A 16,093-nucleotide genomic window follows, 5' to 3' on the forward strand; every position below is an offset into this window, starting at 1 on the left:
CATGCCCACTTCTGTTTTAAATTCCTTCCTCATTGAAAATCCCTGTTGTTGTACATTTGCTTGGGGGCACGTATGTTTAAATGGCTTCTGAGAACATCTACCATTATAAATGGAAATGTATGTGTATGGTGGCTGTAAGTCCCAGTAAGCCCTGTGGCTAAAAATGTATAGGATGAAATCATAAGATCATTCTATGAATAGACCCCTAGAGACTAAGGTTTTCATCACCGGGTAATATGAGCTAAAAGAGAGGCAACTCATGAGAATCAGTGAGCTGCAATCACAGTGAACCTGAAAGACAATCAACAACTACAAATTCTAACATTCTGTACAGCTTATCAATTTGATTTCACAGGAGAGCTACAACTGTACAAACCAGGATTCATGAGAACATTTTCAACAGATCAATAGATAGATTAGAAGAACCTAACAATTGGGTCAGGGCTGCCCAGGGCTTTAATGAAGGTTTAGATAAGATAGGTGATAATAAAACAAATCATGCAAACGTTTCAAACCATCGGCTGAATCAAATTCACATCACAAAGCCTGCATAACACCGTTCAGCTGGGGTATGCAACCTCAGCTCGAAATATTCAAAACCAGTCTAGAAAAAACATACTTAAAACAGGCTAATTATAGCTAACCTAAACCCTACTGTATGTGAAAACGCAGCATGAATGTTCACTAACACTAGAACAGCCATGGAGGGGTCAGGGTTGACCCTGTGAGTAAATTTATTTTTATATCTTTGCACTCGATAAAATTTCAGGACCCTCCTTTCATGACTTTTCCTAGATATGTGCGTTCTACCACCCAGTATCCTTAAATTTTCTAAATCACATCAGGATAAGCTAGTATAAAGCTATTTTGCAGTTTTTCTGTGTAGGAGGCAGGCTACTTTACAAGCGGCCAACTAGTGGTCGTTGTGTGTAAGTAGCAGCTTACCATTGTAAAGAGGTGGCTCTTATAGTAGGTAAAAAGGCACGGCTGCTCTAGTGTTAAAAGATAGGTGGCTTACAATACAATACAATACAATGTCATGTCTCACAGTAACCTAAAGTAGGCTATCGACACATTGCTATTGGTCTTGGTATGGTGCAACTTGAATAAATCATTAAGCAGTGAATGGAAGGACGGGTGGTTGGTGGTCTGTGCTAGAGGAGGGTGGAGGTAGTGGAGAGGTTGAAGTGATTCGTGGGGTAGCTGCGGTGGGTGTTTTTTTGCGGGTGTGGGCTCAGGTGAGTAGGTTACCTGAGCGTGCAGCGAGGAGGGGTAGCTGAAAGCAGGAGGGAGGCCTGACAGCTCCGCTGGGTACAGCGGGTATGACGCCCACACGTCTGGGCTGCTGGGGTAAAGAGCAGGCATTGTGAGCTCATCTGTGGAGACAAGAAGAGGAGAGGAGGGAGGTGAGGAGGGGCCGTGGCTGGGTGAACACAGACAGGAGGAGGGAGGAGGGAGGGAGTGTGTAGGAACAGTGGATACGCGTACGTCTAAATGATTTAGACTTTAGAGAGGCGCCCAGTGAGGGAGGTTCAAGGTGAATGTGACTAGAAATAGAGAGAAGTGGGGGAGGAGGGAGAGGTCCATAATGAAACACCTCATGTAGAAGTACAGAGTGACTTCAGAAGCACAGAAAGTGTGGGTTACGTACTCAGATCAGATGGCTAGATAGATAGTTTAATACGGATACTCAAATGGCTACATCTTGATTCAGATTGAGAACAAACAAACAGTATGACTTAATTATGAAAGAAAAACAAGCGGCGACTAATTATGAAAGACATAGTTGATATACATAAATAAATGAAGGTCATGTCAAGACAACAGAGTGCAAAGAGATATAAAAAACAGCTAACGATCAGTATGCATTCTTCATGTAAACAGAGCATAGGTCAGTTCATTGGAAGCTGCTTTCAAAGCAAGATCAGATCAAATGGAGAGATTGAAGAGACCTCTTATCAGAGAATGACCACAATGTTTCTTTTTGGTCATTACGTCATGGTCTCCCATTCATCGTTTCCTTTCATAATCTTGCAGAGGCCCAACAAGTGCATTCTCTCACTCCCGGCAAAAATATCTATAGATAAGACTGTGTTTGGTCATTTAGTAAGAATGTGCAACCACTCCAGCTCACAGATGGCCTATGTTCAACTGTCAATGCCTGCCTAAGCGCAAGTGTACTTAACGCTTGACAAAATATTTAACTAAACGTAAAACAAAGAGCAGATCTGCAAATTCCACACAATCTCACAAGACTCGAGGGGTTGGCTCCAAACAAGTATGATCCAAGACTAAGACTGCACATGTACTGTAGAATGTTTATGAAACATAAATCTAATAAAGGGAAATGTGTTATGTTGAGAGAGAGTTCAAGAAAAGTAGTTAACCCTTGATTAATTGTATTTCCATGGAATAACTGACTGTTAATAAGCTGTAGAGCAAAGGTGCTTTATAGGGTATTGTTTTTGGTATTTGAATATGGTTATTGTACATTTTGACTCCAAAGAAATGTGCTTCTCTAAGTTTACGAGAGGTCAGATAGCGAAACGTTTCTATTCTAGCAGCATTACATGATGTTACATGGTGTTAAAAAAGGTGCTCCGAACTACAGGCGATCCAAACTTTCAGGAGGCTAGTTCGATGATACCTTGGGCTTTCTGGTTCCAATCCAAAAGTAACAATAACACACCAGAACACTTTCTGTTTATACCAAAAGTCATACTAAATGGACTGCTGCTCTATCGACCTCCATTCATCAGTGGCAAAGGGCCCTGCAGCAGCAGCGACAGACAGGGAACAACACTCACATGGGTCTCTGCTGATGAACTGGGGGCTGGGGCTCTGCTGGGAGGGAGGGGGGTTGGGAGTGCCCACCAGCTTGTTCTTGGCCATCTTAGTGTTGGCCTTGGCGAACTCCAGCCGCAGCGTCTGGGGGATCTCCGGGTCGAATCGGACACCCTGAGGTCAAAACGAAGTTGTTTTATGATGATTCAGCAGCATTTCCGTTTTTTTTTTAATAGAAATCCTTACATGACAAAGCATAGAATCTTTATATCAGTTGCTCAGGCAAGGTATTACAATCACAAGATGGAGATTATACATCCGTTTGAATGTGAGATAGGTAAGTGAGAACCATATCTGGACAGAGTACCTGTAATTGCGTTGGAGGATGTTGTATTGCTACATTATAATATTAGATATTGTTTGTTTTAAGCCTAGCCTTAAAGGGGCTTCACAAGGATTACAATGTCATTCTAGGAGTCTTAGGCGTGTGGAGACATGCAATTGAGGTTTGGTTGGCCTGCATGGTGTGACACAGTTTTGGCTGTGACATGGTGTCATTCAAGCCCGCGGCACAATGTACAGTCAAGCCACGAGACAGTCGCCACTTTCCCTCGTGAACTCCTGAGTGTAACCTAATACCGTGACCTCAAACCCCAACTGCCACAACACACAGCGTTACACCACCACTCAAAGCAAGCCCTGACAAATTCTTGGGATACCACAGTGGAACATACATCCGGACAACATCAACACATTGGCTCCCGACTCGCAAATGAACGGAAGAGAAGTTTATTTCATTTTCAAAACCTCCACTCTCTACCAACAACATTTTTGGATTCAATGACTTTCGCCCTCAAGACCAATTCTAAAAACATAGACTGTGACATAAACAGAGGTCCTCTTCATCTGAAACAGGCAGTCAGTGTTTGTTCGCTGGGGTTGTGGTGAAGCAAAAAAGAACAAATAGTTTTCGCCCGGCGGCTATTCACCCCTACATCAACCCAATATGAGAGCTTTGTTATGTGTTAGGAGACGGAGAAAAAGACAGTGAGTCGGATCAATGAAGAGAAAAGCCAGGGAGCGAGACTTCTGCTAGCGAAACACCGATAGGGGTTGGTTCGTAGGGCCGTCCCAGCAGGCATGTTGGGGAGCGGAGCTGAAAGAAGTGAGAGATCGCGGTTCTCATGAAGGGGGGGAATTAACTAGGATTGCTTCGGCTCACTGCTCTCCCAGCAGCTCTCTGCCAATTGAAGATACAGGGGTATAATAAGCCGCACGGGTCTAATGAGGTCTGTACACTGCTTTAATTTGAACTCAGGTTGAAGAGGGTTCAGAGGAGAGTTGATGCTCCAGCTTGCAAACGGGTATTTTGGGCTTTAAATATTTGTTAAGGTTTCTCAGACTTCTCTTGTGTTGATTTTGAGGTAGATATATTACAGTATGTAGGGCCTTAATGGTTGATTTAATGGGTCTTAATTAGGGATGCACCGAAAGTTTGGCTACCGAATGAATGTATTCGGGCCGAAAATAGCAAAATAAACACATTCGGTGTTCGGCCATTTCGGTGTGAGAAGACCGAATGTCTACCAAATGCGAGATGTTTTTTTGGATGACGTGATCAAACAGTGCAAGCAACTCATGCTGTTCTGTGAATGAGACGAGCTTTGAGTGAAGACTGCCTACTGCCAAGACATATAATTACAGCAAACATGTCGGCAGTTTGGCATCTGTTCTCTCAAAGACAACAAGAGGCACATTCTGACATTATACACTTCCGTTTTCGTTTTTCGCGACTTCAAAATAAAAGCGCAAGCTAAGCGTTGTTGAAAATCAATGAAACCATCGCTAGTCGACTAACACAGCTTGTTTTGTGAGCCTGCTAACAATGTAAAGTAGTGTTCTAGTTAACGAGGTAGCAGTGGGGATTACTCACCGAATCCAATGCGTTGAAATATTTTGGCTTGACTAGCGAGTGATTTTGATTGGTTGCCGACATGCAGACCAAAACACTAGAATGTGTCACATATAGGCTATCTATTGTCTATATACTGTATGTAGACAGAAGACCTGGCTCTCCTCCACATAACATCTGGGAGATGCCTGGGACATGTTCCCAAACAAGAGCACTGCTCAAATCTCAGCTTTTTAATTTGGAACACCTCTAAACCTGATTCTGTAGTAGTAATAACATGAACATTGCTTTTTGGTCCTTTATTTTGCTCTTGACATAGGCCTATAATGTAGCAAGTAATGTGTATTATCATATTTAATACATACTAGTTGATGTAATTAAATTGATTTATTTCTCACAGGAGTCCCAGGACATTTCTGAAAAAGGCACAGTATCAATGTCTAATTAGAGCATAATAAATCTAAAATAAAGAGTTTTCATCGCTCGATCCCTGTGCATATTTCTTTCAAGGGCTTGTCTAAAAATCTTCATGGGGATGAGTACTGTTTTGCATGAGTCTGTATCTGTCTGCCTCATCAAGGATTTCTAACAGCGAGGTCAGCAGCTTCTATTTGAAATAAGCGAGATTAAACTCAAATCCTTGATCAATGTCTGCTATTTCTGTGTGGAAGGAGTGTTAATTCTCCTGCGTTAAAAGTGATTGACCTTGCACAATCCACAGGGATGTCGAAGCTTGAGCTTTATGTAAAATCCCCCAAAATGAGCTTTATTTGAAAATCTGACTGAAAATGCTTTCACGTATATTTGAATAGGGGAATTTGGAAATAATTAATCATTTTGGTTACTGTTTTATGCTTCACATTTATGCGTTATGCACTTTTAATGAGGGCCATAAGGCACGTAGAATTGTTAGGTATTTAAATCTAATTATCATTGAAAATAAATGTATTATTTACATTTAGCACTCTGAGATTTCTTATGTAAAGTGCTTTTATAAATAAAATGTATTATTATTATTATTATTATTATTATTATTAAATGCATTTATAGGGCTTAACACACACATTCTCTGTGTTAATCTCGGAGTTCTAGTAATAGTAGGGAGAAACGTAGCAAAGTCACAAGCAGACACACACACCAGAACCCCGGCTGAGTGCAGCATGAAGAGGGCATGGCACTTACGTTCAAGGCATTCTTCGCAGCCTCTGCTTCTGATCGACTGTCAAAGCTGACAAACCCCACTGGCTGGGGAGACAAAGAGACAGAACAAAGGAAAGAAACAAGGTTTTAGGCATAACACTGACTCCGCACTTCTCTGTCTGAGTGACAGGTAGTACATGTTTTTTCTCTCTTCCCTTTGGTAAAACCATAGAGACAGAGAGAGAGAGGCAGAACTCCAGGCCTGAACCGTTAGAGTCCATGAAGAGTTCAAAATGCAAGGAATGGTGCGCTGGCTCCCCTATGCCCAAATACGGGCAACAGGGCAGCGAGAGAGAGAGAGAGAGAGAGAGAGAGAGAGAGAGAGAGAGAGAGAGAGAGAGAGAGAGAGAGAGAGAGAGAGAGAGAGAGAGAGAGAGACGGAGAACGAGGGGGTGAGACACACAGGGAAGGGAGAGGGGGAGAAATAGAGGGAGACACAGAGGGAGGGAGAAAAATGAGAGAGAACGGGGAGATAGTGAGAGAAAAGAGAAGGAGGGAGGGAGAGGGTTCACTTGTTTAAGACCTCTCCAAACAGAACTGTCAACTGCTGTAGCAGCAGAGCACGCATGCTTTCACTTAGTAGCATGACATCACACTACATAATAGTGACATCACTTTTATCAAGGGTTCAGTCAATAAGAGAGGAGTGTAAGGCAAGAAACTGAAACAAGGGATAACGGTGGGGTATTCGTGACGTTAGAATTATAAGGTTCTATCTCCATTTTTGTCAAAATTGAGTTTTTTACATAATCTGATCCATTAGGTGTTTATTAATGCCTGTGTGGTGTTATTTTTAAAATGTTGAAGTTTTTGAGTTAGTAATTCATAAAATACAAAGGTTCCATCTCACAAAACATAATGGAATGTAAAAACTTTGACGCTCAATATCTCTGAACTGCCCTAAACGGAGATAGAACCGTATCATTCTAAGCTCACGTATGGTTGGTCCCTCCAGACATACTGTAGTAGGACAACTTTTGGCTATGAACAAGATTCACAGTTCCTGAGCAAAAACCGGAGAGAGAGGGTGAGAGCGAGGGAAGGAGGAGAAAAACAGAGTTCTCTAAACATGATGTTCTCCAGGGGCTAAGCCACAGTGTGTGTGTGTGATCTGGAAAGCTTTCTAGGGTTATGGGAATTTTGCAGGAAAAAAAAAAGGGGAACGGAAAAAAAAAAGAACGAAAGAGAGAAAGACGTCAAGAAGCGTAGCCCAGGATATAAATAGAAGCCCTGAGATCTGCTGCTTGCTATATATGGAGCTGTGTGTTCTCTTGCTGGAATGGAGACCGGAATCGATTGATTTACATTACCATTGTCACTATCATTAGTCAGGATCAAGTCAACTCAGTGGAAACGAGCCAAGAACATGGGAGAGGTATTCAAAACAAAAGCAGATACCCCTGGGTCTGTTACACGCTATGGTGACTACATAAGCAACACTGATGTCTGACGTAAGCGAAACTGTTATTTTCGTAAAAAAATACTGACAGGCTTAGGAGGAAACTGATTTGAGGCATTATGACTTATTTTTGTACCTCAAACAAAACAAGTCAGCTTTTGCATACTTTCCATTAGCTCATGACCACACTCAATCTCTATCACCTGTAACTCATTTTAAAATGTCATCTCTTCATGGGACACAATGTAATGTGGAGTTTAGTTCACTGAAATAAAGTTAAATTGCCTAACACTCCAAGCGGACACATGCCAGACAAGCTCATTTTCAGGCACCCCTAAGGGTGAAACTACACTGCCATTGACTGGTTATTGTCAAAACACTGGCTTTGACACCTCAAACTTCTTTCCGTGTCTCTTCCCCGGGCTTACACATCCCATGAGTGTCTTTCACTGCAAGCATGCTATCAAAGAGCCAAAGGCAAGTTGTTGCAATACCTCCCCTTCCTCAACAAAAACTCTGGTTTTGTCTGAACAAAAGGTGCTAATTCCATGTTTTAGAGAAAGAGATTGTCAAAGAAGCAATGCTTCCCCCTCCCCCCCGCATTTCCCCAACCCCCCAAAACCCTCCAAGGAAAAACAGCTTGAGCAATGAAGAGAGCCCAGTTGCGTAAACTAGCCTACACAGGAACAACATTGCGAGAGACTGATTGATGTCTTCATTCATTTGTTTCATTTGTGTGGAAATATTGCAGATTTGATCTTTACTCACCTGTTTTGAGGTGAGTTTTATCAAGGAGCCCTCGTAGCCCTGAAATAGAGAGCAACACAAACTGTTATAATAAACAGCACAAAGAATTTAAAACAGAAATTCTGAACTCCAAAATTACCCCAAGCCCCCCACGGCTCTTAAATGATTTAATGGATGTAAGCAGCAACATAACAAATATTCCAATGAGGTGAGCTAAAGCAATTACCATATTGTTTAACCTATCAGTAGGTCAGTGTTTAAAAGGTTCATGGTCGAGTGACAGTGGAGCGAATCGACTTGACTTTTTCCAGACGCTTTATTTGAGGTATTTCACCTCTGCAAAACAACCACCAGGAGCATTGTTGGGCATTTAATAATCGATAGGCTTTAACGTGTTGTTAATTCTGTGGGCACACCAGGCCTTTGTTAAGTTGCTGTTGTTTTGAGGCAACCCCCCTGCTGTCAGTGGCCGCAACATAGCCATCCAGACGATGCAACATGAAACTGGACGTTTCTTGAGTTTCACTTAACACCTCGGATCAGTCATGACTACTCAAAAAAAACAATGAAACCATAACTGATATTATACAACGGATAGATCCGGTCCATTGTCTCTTTTGGTCAGTTTGCGTTACAGCCGTGCCGATATCCATGACATACGCACGGCTAAATGGAATGTTGACACATCTCTTCATATTACTTACGCGTTTGTATATATTACCGTTATCGAATTGACATTCTTACCGTTGCTTAGCAACCGATAAACAACTGTTCACTTACAATAAAACATAGTTCAAATACATTAATTTAAAGTTTGTCTTGTCTTTCTTTTGTGAAATATTGATAGATAAATGTGGTAACCTTTGTATAAAAGCGTTATGGAACGAGAAGCCGTGGAATATCGTGGATATTGGCACAGCTATCCACGATATTCCACGGCTTCTCGTTCCATAACACTTAATGGACATCTTGCTCCAGTGCTCCAGAGAGAAGTATTTATTAAGTCTGATGATGTGTCACATTTCATACGAAACAGAAATGGATGCTCACCATGCCATTACAAAACTGCCTATAAATACTTCAAATACTAATACCAAAATAGCCAGTTACTGATAATCATTTTGAAGCTATCAGTTTTTGTCTACTATTGCATAAAACCATTGCTGAAAGCTACATATTTCTATCTTCTTTGGTGGTTTGAAAACTTCCTGTTGATTCCATGCTGATTTGTTTTACCCTTGCTGGCGTGGTATGGTAATGCAGAGTTTGCGCCATAAATTGAGTAAATTGTTTTTAATTTCTCATCCTTTTATAATTCCCTCCATTCTTGATCCTGTCCTAGCTTTACTGCTACGTCTCCAGCATGCAATTTATCTCCCTGACTTTTCAGACGACCATAGATACAGGGGGACATTTCTAAATTAATATTTATAGTCTGTATGTATTGCAGAGGGGTTCAAGAGTGTCTGCAATTCTCTTTGGTATTCAGCATTAGAACCTTTGTTTTCGGGAGGGTTAAGCCATATGGTGCAATGCCCAAATTACGTGCCTGCCCATCTCAGCCAGACAGCGACACTGATAATGTCGGGTTGTTATTAATTCTAAATTCAAATGAGACCCAACTCCTGAAGTCCCATCGGATTCAAGATTAATAAAAGCTCTACAGCAGGAGCACAGCCTCCTTCCACACATACCAACCCAAGCCTATGGCAGACATTCCGGTAGTCAAAATGCACACAACTTTGAAACCCCTCATGGTTGCTGTGGTGTGACATTAGCATAGAATATCATTAATATAAACTTTTAAACTGACTTCCATCGGAGCGCCACACAGCATTTCGACCCACAAATTGGATAAATCAAACATGCACATACCCAGTGTTGCATCGTTTGCACAGATCCCCATTGAAAAGCAATGGGACTTCTGCTGGACTGCAACCTCATGCTGCAATCTGTCGCCAATGTGCACGTAAGCTGCCTAATGCAGTCGAGGTCCAGCAAAGTCCATTGGTCTTTCCCATCCCGTCTCTCTACGTAGGGGTTATTGCCTCCTGAGGGCCATGTTGTGCTGTTTATTTGATTCTTCAGAGCTCAGGGACAGTAATTTTTTTTAAAGCATCAATCAATGCTTATTTTGTAAACCAAAGGAGCTGGCCCAAACCTGTCCCACAGAGTCTGGCGCCTGCTGACCCTGTTAACCCATAGCACATGCCATGAAGCTCAGATAAATTACCTGAGTGATTCTTTGATTTGTGTGGATGTCGTTAATTAACTTTGCTTTATTTAATAGCATCATTTGAAATTAGGCCACAGATGTGAGTGAGATGGGAAATGTAATTAATTATGACAAAACAGAATGTTTTATACAGATAATTATGGGTAGCATAAGGGACTGTGTTTTTCACAGACTCGTTTGTTTGAATCCACCAGCTCTTTTTCCCTGTTGTTTTGACAGAGCTCTCCGGGTGCCCTCATATTGAATTTTACGACGCATCAATGTCACTTTGGGCCAAGAAAGCTAACAGAAATGTAAGACTTGAAAAAGATTTGAGCGCCCATGCTAGCTACCTTGTCAGCTAAACCATTGTATCAGGTAGCCTAACAACAGAAGTCACCTCTTTTATTCCACAACTTTTTCTGCTTTGAATGCCGCTTTTTCAGGTACAGAAGTGGTGCGCCTCTATTTTTGGTGTGGACACAAGGCCTTAATGTTTATGCTACTGGCTAACTGAAATTAGCCTTGTTACAGCTAAAATAAGACAGATCTCGGCCCACATTTATGCAACTGGCCCCTGTAATAAAGATATTTTCAGAAACACCTTTACATTCTATTGCATATATGTATTGAGCTCCAGAATTATGATTATTTTAGCGCCAATTATATATATTAAAAAAAAGTCCCCTGCTCCTTGTTGCCCATACGAGCTAAGAGAGAATAGATGATGACTACAGCAGTATCACTTAATGGTCCCCATTTGGTTCACCAACTTGATATTTAAAAATGTAATTCATGAGCTGATCTGGTATCTCATCGATTTTGCCAAATATAGACGATATCTTTACAAACATCCTTCACAGCTCTTGTCACCATCTTGTGGTGGCTTTCAGCAGAACGTCACACTTCTTCACAACTTGTGTCTGCCGCAGCGGTGGCATTGTGGACTTGTGTCTGCCGCAGCGGTGGCATTGAGGTGGCCCAAGGTACTGATGGTAGTATGAACCTTGTAAACACTAACCTACTGTATCAAGTAACTTCTTTTTTTCAAATGTTTTATTTATTTATTTGTTTTCAAATTTCTTGAATTAGCCTATGGTCTATCAACCAAGCGGCATACCAGCATGGGAGTGTCACAGGTCATAGGTTGCTTATGAGAAACATATGTGCAGGTCTCTAGAATCTTACCTGAGAGGTCACGATTTACTGCTTTAAACACTTGTACGATATACCACTCCCATGCACATACCATGTGGATGATCTACACAGTAAGTGACGGATTAGAAAGCCTACACTACAGTGTCTGTGATTGCTTTGCATTGTGTTTAATGTGGACCAAAGGAATAGTCTCTGAATAAACTGCAGGTATACAGGTATGCATGATTCTGTTCCATAACGGCATTGTTTAGTCAGTGAAAACAAACAACAGAACATTTTCAGTGTGATTTTCCCAAAATGCAGGTTCCCCATGGTATCCCTTCTGATTGAACTCCAGTCCAAGGAAAACAGAATCTTGGACCCCAGAGTTTTCCATTGCCATTTATTTCATCATTATTAATGGAGCCCCACACTGACACTAAAAATAGAGACATGCCATCCATTAACTACGCATAAACATACCTTAAATGGTCTGAACAGGAGATACAATTCCCGAGGTTTAATATCTAGAGGTAGTCCACTGACAAAGAGTGTCCGGACCTGGAGGAGAGGAGACAGAGAGTACAGCGGTCATGTATATTTCATTAACCTTCCGTAATTATAGAAATAGTAACCGTACCTGACAATAATGAATGAGCAAAGGAGCCAAAATGGAGTCTTGGACACTGAAAAAAGCATGATAAAGAACTAACATGGTTAGTGTGTGATCTACAATCCAAGCCAAAGCAAAACCTTTGAAATACACAAACTGCTAGGATCATCACTTGCCTTCACAAACACAGACACTCCCTTCCCCCTCAACACACACTCGTCCAATACACACTACTTTGTGAGTAAATGTGTTTTTGTATGTAATCCACGGTCCAGTAGGTTTTATGGCCATCCTCTCCTGCTGTTTTACCCTCTGTTTTTACGTTTGAGCTCTTCAACTTGGGGGACATAAGTGATTTGAGTAAGTGCCAAATTACGATTTATATGTCCATTTAGAATTAGGTGAGGACATTTTTATTCTGGTCCTCTATAAAGATAGGAGTTCTCTGGGAAACTACTTGAAGAATATCATGAGAATGATAACTACGTTCTCTCTTTGGGAGGTGGCATTCTTCTTACAGTATTAGTAGCCTATAATTTTGACTCCTTAATGTAGGATACATAGCCTAATATTTGAGTGGGAAAAAAACTGGGTATCCATAAGATGTACAGTACAGCTGGGGGGAGATGTGTCTAGTACATCTGAAGGAAGACATTATTATGTTTCATCAGGTTCAATGTCCATGCAAACCAAAATGCTATTCCATATGGTGTGTACAGTAAGGGTCATGGAACTAGTGTTATTAGTGTGTTAATGCTAAATATTGGGTCATGAAAGAAATATACGCATCAAGCCAGGCCAATATTCACCCGTAGTGAATATGCGACCAAAGGTAATTTCCTAATTAAAATAATGACATCATTATGACTCATTAAACAACAGTAAAGTTACAGAACCGAACTCAGGATCCCTCCACTGTGAGTAGCCCATTGAAACCAATGTACAAAAACATAGTAGATTTATATCAGTCAGTCTACTCTAGAATCTCAGAAGCAGAGAGTGGATATCACACCTTTCCATTGAGCACAACAGGAATGAACTGATGAAGCGATAGTCCTATTATTCATCCAAAGTACGGTAACGTGAAACCCTGTGCCGATGCCAAAACTGAACCAACACAAACAGAGTCGCCTAGCAACCTGAGAGCTAGTTGGCAAGCTGAGTTAACCAGCTGGCCACAGTCACCTCTGTGACTTTCTTACCTTAGCCACTATCTTATCTGAGCCAAGCCAAACTCTACAGATCTGTCACTGGTGTCTGTCAATGGCAGGTTGGTTTAAATAAACTAATGTGTGTGACCCCTTAAGTGACACCATAGCTTGATAGACTCACAGAGGACAGCATCAGATATAAGACAAGGGCACAATCTCTGACAGGCTATTGTTCTCGGGAACATGACGTCACGGTTGCTATGTCCGCCCACTGCCGCCATATTCTTTGGTACATCATTTGGTTATTTATTCGTTATTTTCGTTATTTGGTATATCATTTCGTTATCATTTTCGTTAGGGTTAGGGTTATGACGCTCGCACAGTTGGAGGCGCTATAATGTAAACGGTTGGGAGAGCAAAGAACATGGCCGTATCCCACAATGCAGCGTCATGACGTCGATTCCCAAGCTTAATCAGACATGAACAAGCGTGAGAAAGTAAAAGAATTAGAAAAAATCCAAGGTGTTGGTGAAACTTTGACATTATACTCAGTTGTACAGGACCAAAAAGGTGACAACTTTCGTTTTGCCTGAAAACCAAATCGATAGCGATGGGCAGCGCTACATCGATAGACATTATATATGGACCTACAGTAAATACATAAGAGTGTGTTCTCCACGCTGCCTGGAGCAGCTAAAAATGATTGATTATTAATTATTATTATTATTATTATATTATTATTAAACTTTGCAGCACGAGTCAGTGTATCAAGCATCTTGGCTCCACAAGTGTTAACATGTTCCCCGTGGGATTAGTAGGACCCGGGGAACATAGGACCCTTTTTCGGAAGCAGGGAACATAGGACCCGGGGAACATAGGACCCTTTTTCGGAAGCGGGGAACGTAGGACCCTTTTTCGGAAGCGGGGAACATAGGACCCGGGGAACATAGGTACGCTCCCCTCAGAAATGTTCTGCCGGATCTAGTATACATCCGGGCATTTCTCTACGTACACAAATGTCACATACTATGCAGTGTGAACACACGACACACTCAAATCTACGTTGTACATAGTATGAATAGTACGCTAGTATGCTATTCCAAACACAGCCGTAATCTCAAAAGGTTGATTGAATTTTTTTATTTTATTTGACTTGAGTTTCACTGGTGTATGGTCTATTGGTCTATTGGTCTATTGGTCTATTGCCATATTCTAATCAACTGAGAAAGGTCTGATTCTACAGCATGCTGCTGTGCTGAATGTGAACCTGCAAGCAAAACTTTTTCCCCAAACCACCCTGAAAGCAGGCTCTGGTACAATTACTTGGAGTACCTTTGTAATCTTAGTCTTCATAGCCAAGCTGTCTCAGATGTCACGGTTTGATTTAGCTACCATTTGATTCCTAAAGTCAATAGACCTCTCAAGTCTAAAATGTCCGTACAAGTCAGGACAAAGAACTCCAAAACAATGAGTTCACTATAGAGACAGAACAATGGGAAAATCCCAAACTTGGTTGTACCATGCTCCTCTCCCATTCCTGAGTTGTTATGATGTGAGCTATTGTGATACGTGATATGCTGGAGAGTGTCCGGTTGTTTGGGCTGCGTGTGGGCTGTCAGGTGATGGTCAAATGTGTCAACACCTCTCCACACACATCTGCTGTTGATTATGTCTCTTGTTAAAAGACTGGTGCTAACATGTGGCTTCCCATTTGAAGTGGAGTGAAATATTCAACTTGTCACGCAGTAAACTCGGTAAAGACAGTACTCATTTTATTTTCTGTGACTCTAAACCACTGTTTTTATGTTATTTTAACAATGAACAATGATGAAAGAGTTGATATGGGGCCATAAATCGTTACTTTTTTAAGTACTAAGTTAAGTCCTGACACTTTTTATTGGAGTTTTAGTACGATTTTTTAGTAGGTCCTCGTGAGTCATTGTGAGTTTCCACATACCTGCTTTTCCCATAGTGCTGAGTGGCCTGCTTTTGGCTTTGAATCATTGACCATTTATGGTGTTCTCACGCACAAACAATGCCGCGCACTTCGATCAAAAACAGTAGGCCCGGAGCCAGCCAGCTGAGAACTTTACACAAGGCGGCGTACAGCGTGGTTAGTTACCTGGCAACGGTTAGCAAAGCTGTGCAGTGCCATGACATGAGCCAAAAACATCAGATCCTATTAAGGCCACCTTCGGTGTGTGTCCCGTGGGAGGAACGCACCTCTAATCAGCGCTACACAATGCCATGCCCTATGGATGAGGTCATCACCTCTTCAATGATCAAATACAGGGGTTTTGCAAACTTCTTGGAGCAGTGACCCCCCCACTTAAATATGTCTGCAATGCATTCAACATTCATTGTTTTTCCCCCAAAATATATAAAGTCCTAAAATGCCAGAGCCTATAGCTTATGAGCAAAACAATAAGTCATGCTTCTTGACTAGACTCAATGGCAAAACTATTGTGTTTGCGATCATTTCAAAATGACCTCCAACTATTTACTCAATGCCATAAGACATGATTATAATCATAAATCAATTACTTCTAAAGTGCATGTATGGAAAGTATCTCCATAATCTGGTTAACTCAAGTGACTCATACTGTAGCTTCATACAGCTTTTTTCACCGTCCATTTTGGTTCAAAAGAGGTATGTGACCTTGGAGGTTTCATGAGATTAATTCTATCTGTTGGTGGTCTCAAGCAGGTCCTCAAAACGGGTTGTTGGGGGAGAGAACTCTAGAACTCTGGCCTTGGAGTTTTTTATGGGATACTGAGAGCTCTGATATTGTGTGTATGTCAGGGGAGGCTGGTTACGGTAGAAATTGGAGGACAGGCTCATTGTAATGCATGGAACAGAAGCACACATTCATACCATTCCTCTTTCATGCATTACAATGAGCCCATCTTACGATGTCTACCTCCACCAGCCTCC

General features: G+C 41.5%; 1 protein-coding gene across 1 annotated transcript in view; it reads right to left on the minus strand.

The window, feature by feature from the left end:
* LOC308172543 (RNA-binding protein with multiple splicing-like) overlaps window positions 1-16,093 on the minus strand; it is a 31,550-nt gene that overhangs the window by 6,642 nt on the left and 8,815 nt on the right. Inside the window, exons 2-6 of the mRNA XM_080547443.1 lie at window positions 11,878-11,955; window positions 8,064-8,102; window positions 5,879-5,941; window positions 2,808-2,958; window positions 1,252-1,376 (exon numbers count right to left, since the gene is read on the minus strand). Coding sequence (XP_080403569.1) covers window positions 1,252-1,376; window positions 2,808-2,958; window positions 5,879-5,941; window positions 8,064-8,102; window positions 11,878-11,955 — 456 coding nt within the window. The remainder of the gene's footprint in view (window positions 1-1,251; window positions 1,377-2,807; window positions 2,959-5,878; window positions 5,942-8,063; window positions 8,103-11,877; window positions 11,956-16,093) is intronic.

This window comes from Nansenia antarctica (assembly GCF_963989245.1).
Source record: "Nansenia antarctica genome assembly, chromosome: 17".
Classification (NCBI taxonomy): domain Eukaryota; kingdom Metazoa; phylum Chordata; class Actinopteri; order Argentiniformes; family Microstomatidae; genus Nansenia; species Nansenia antarctica.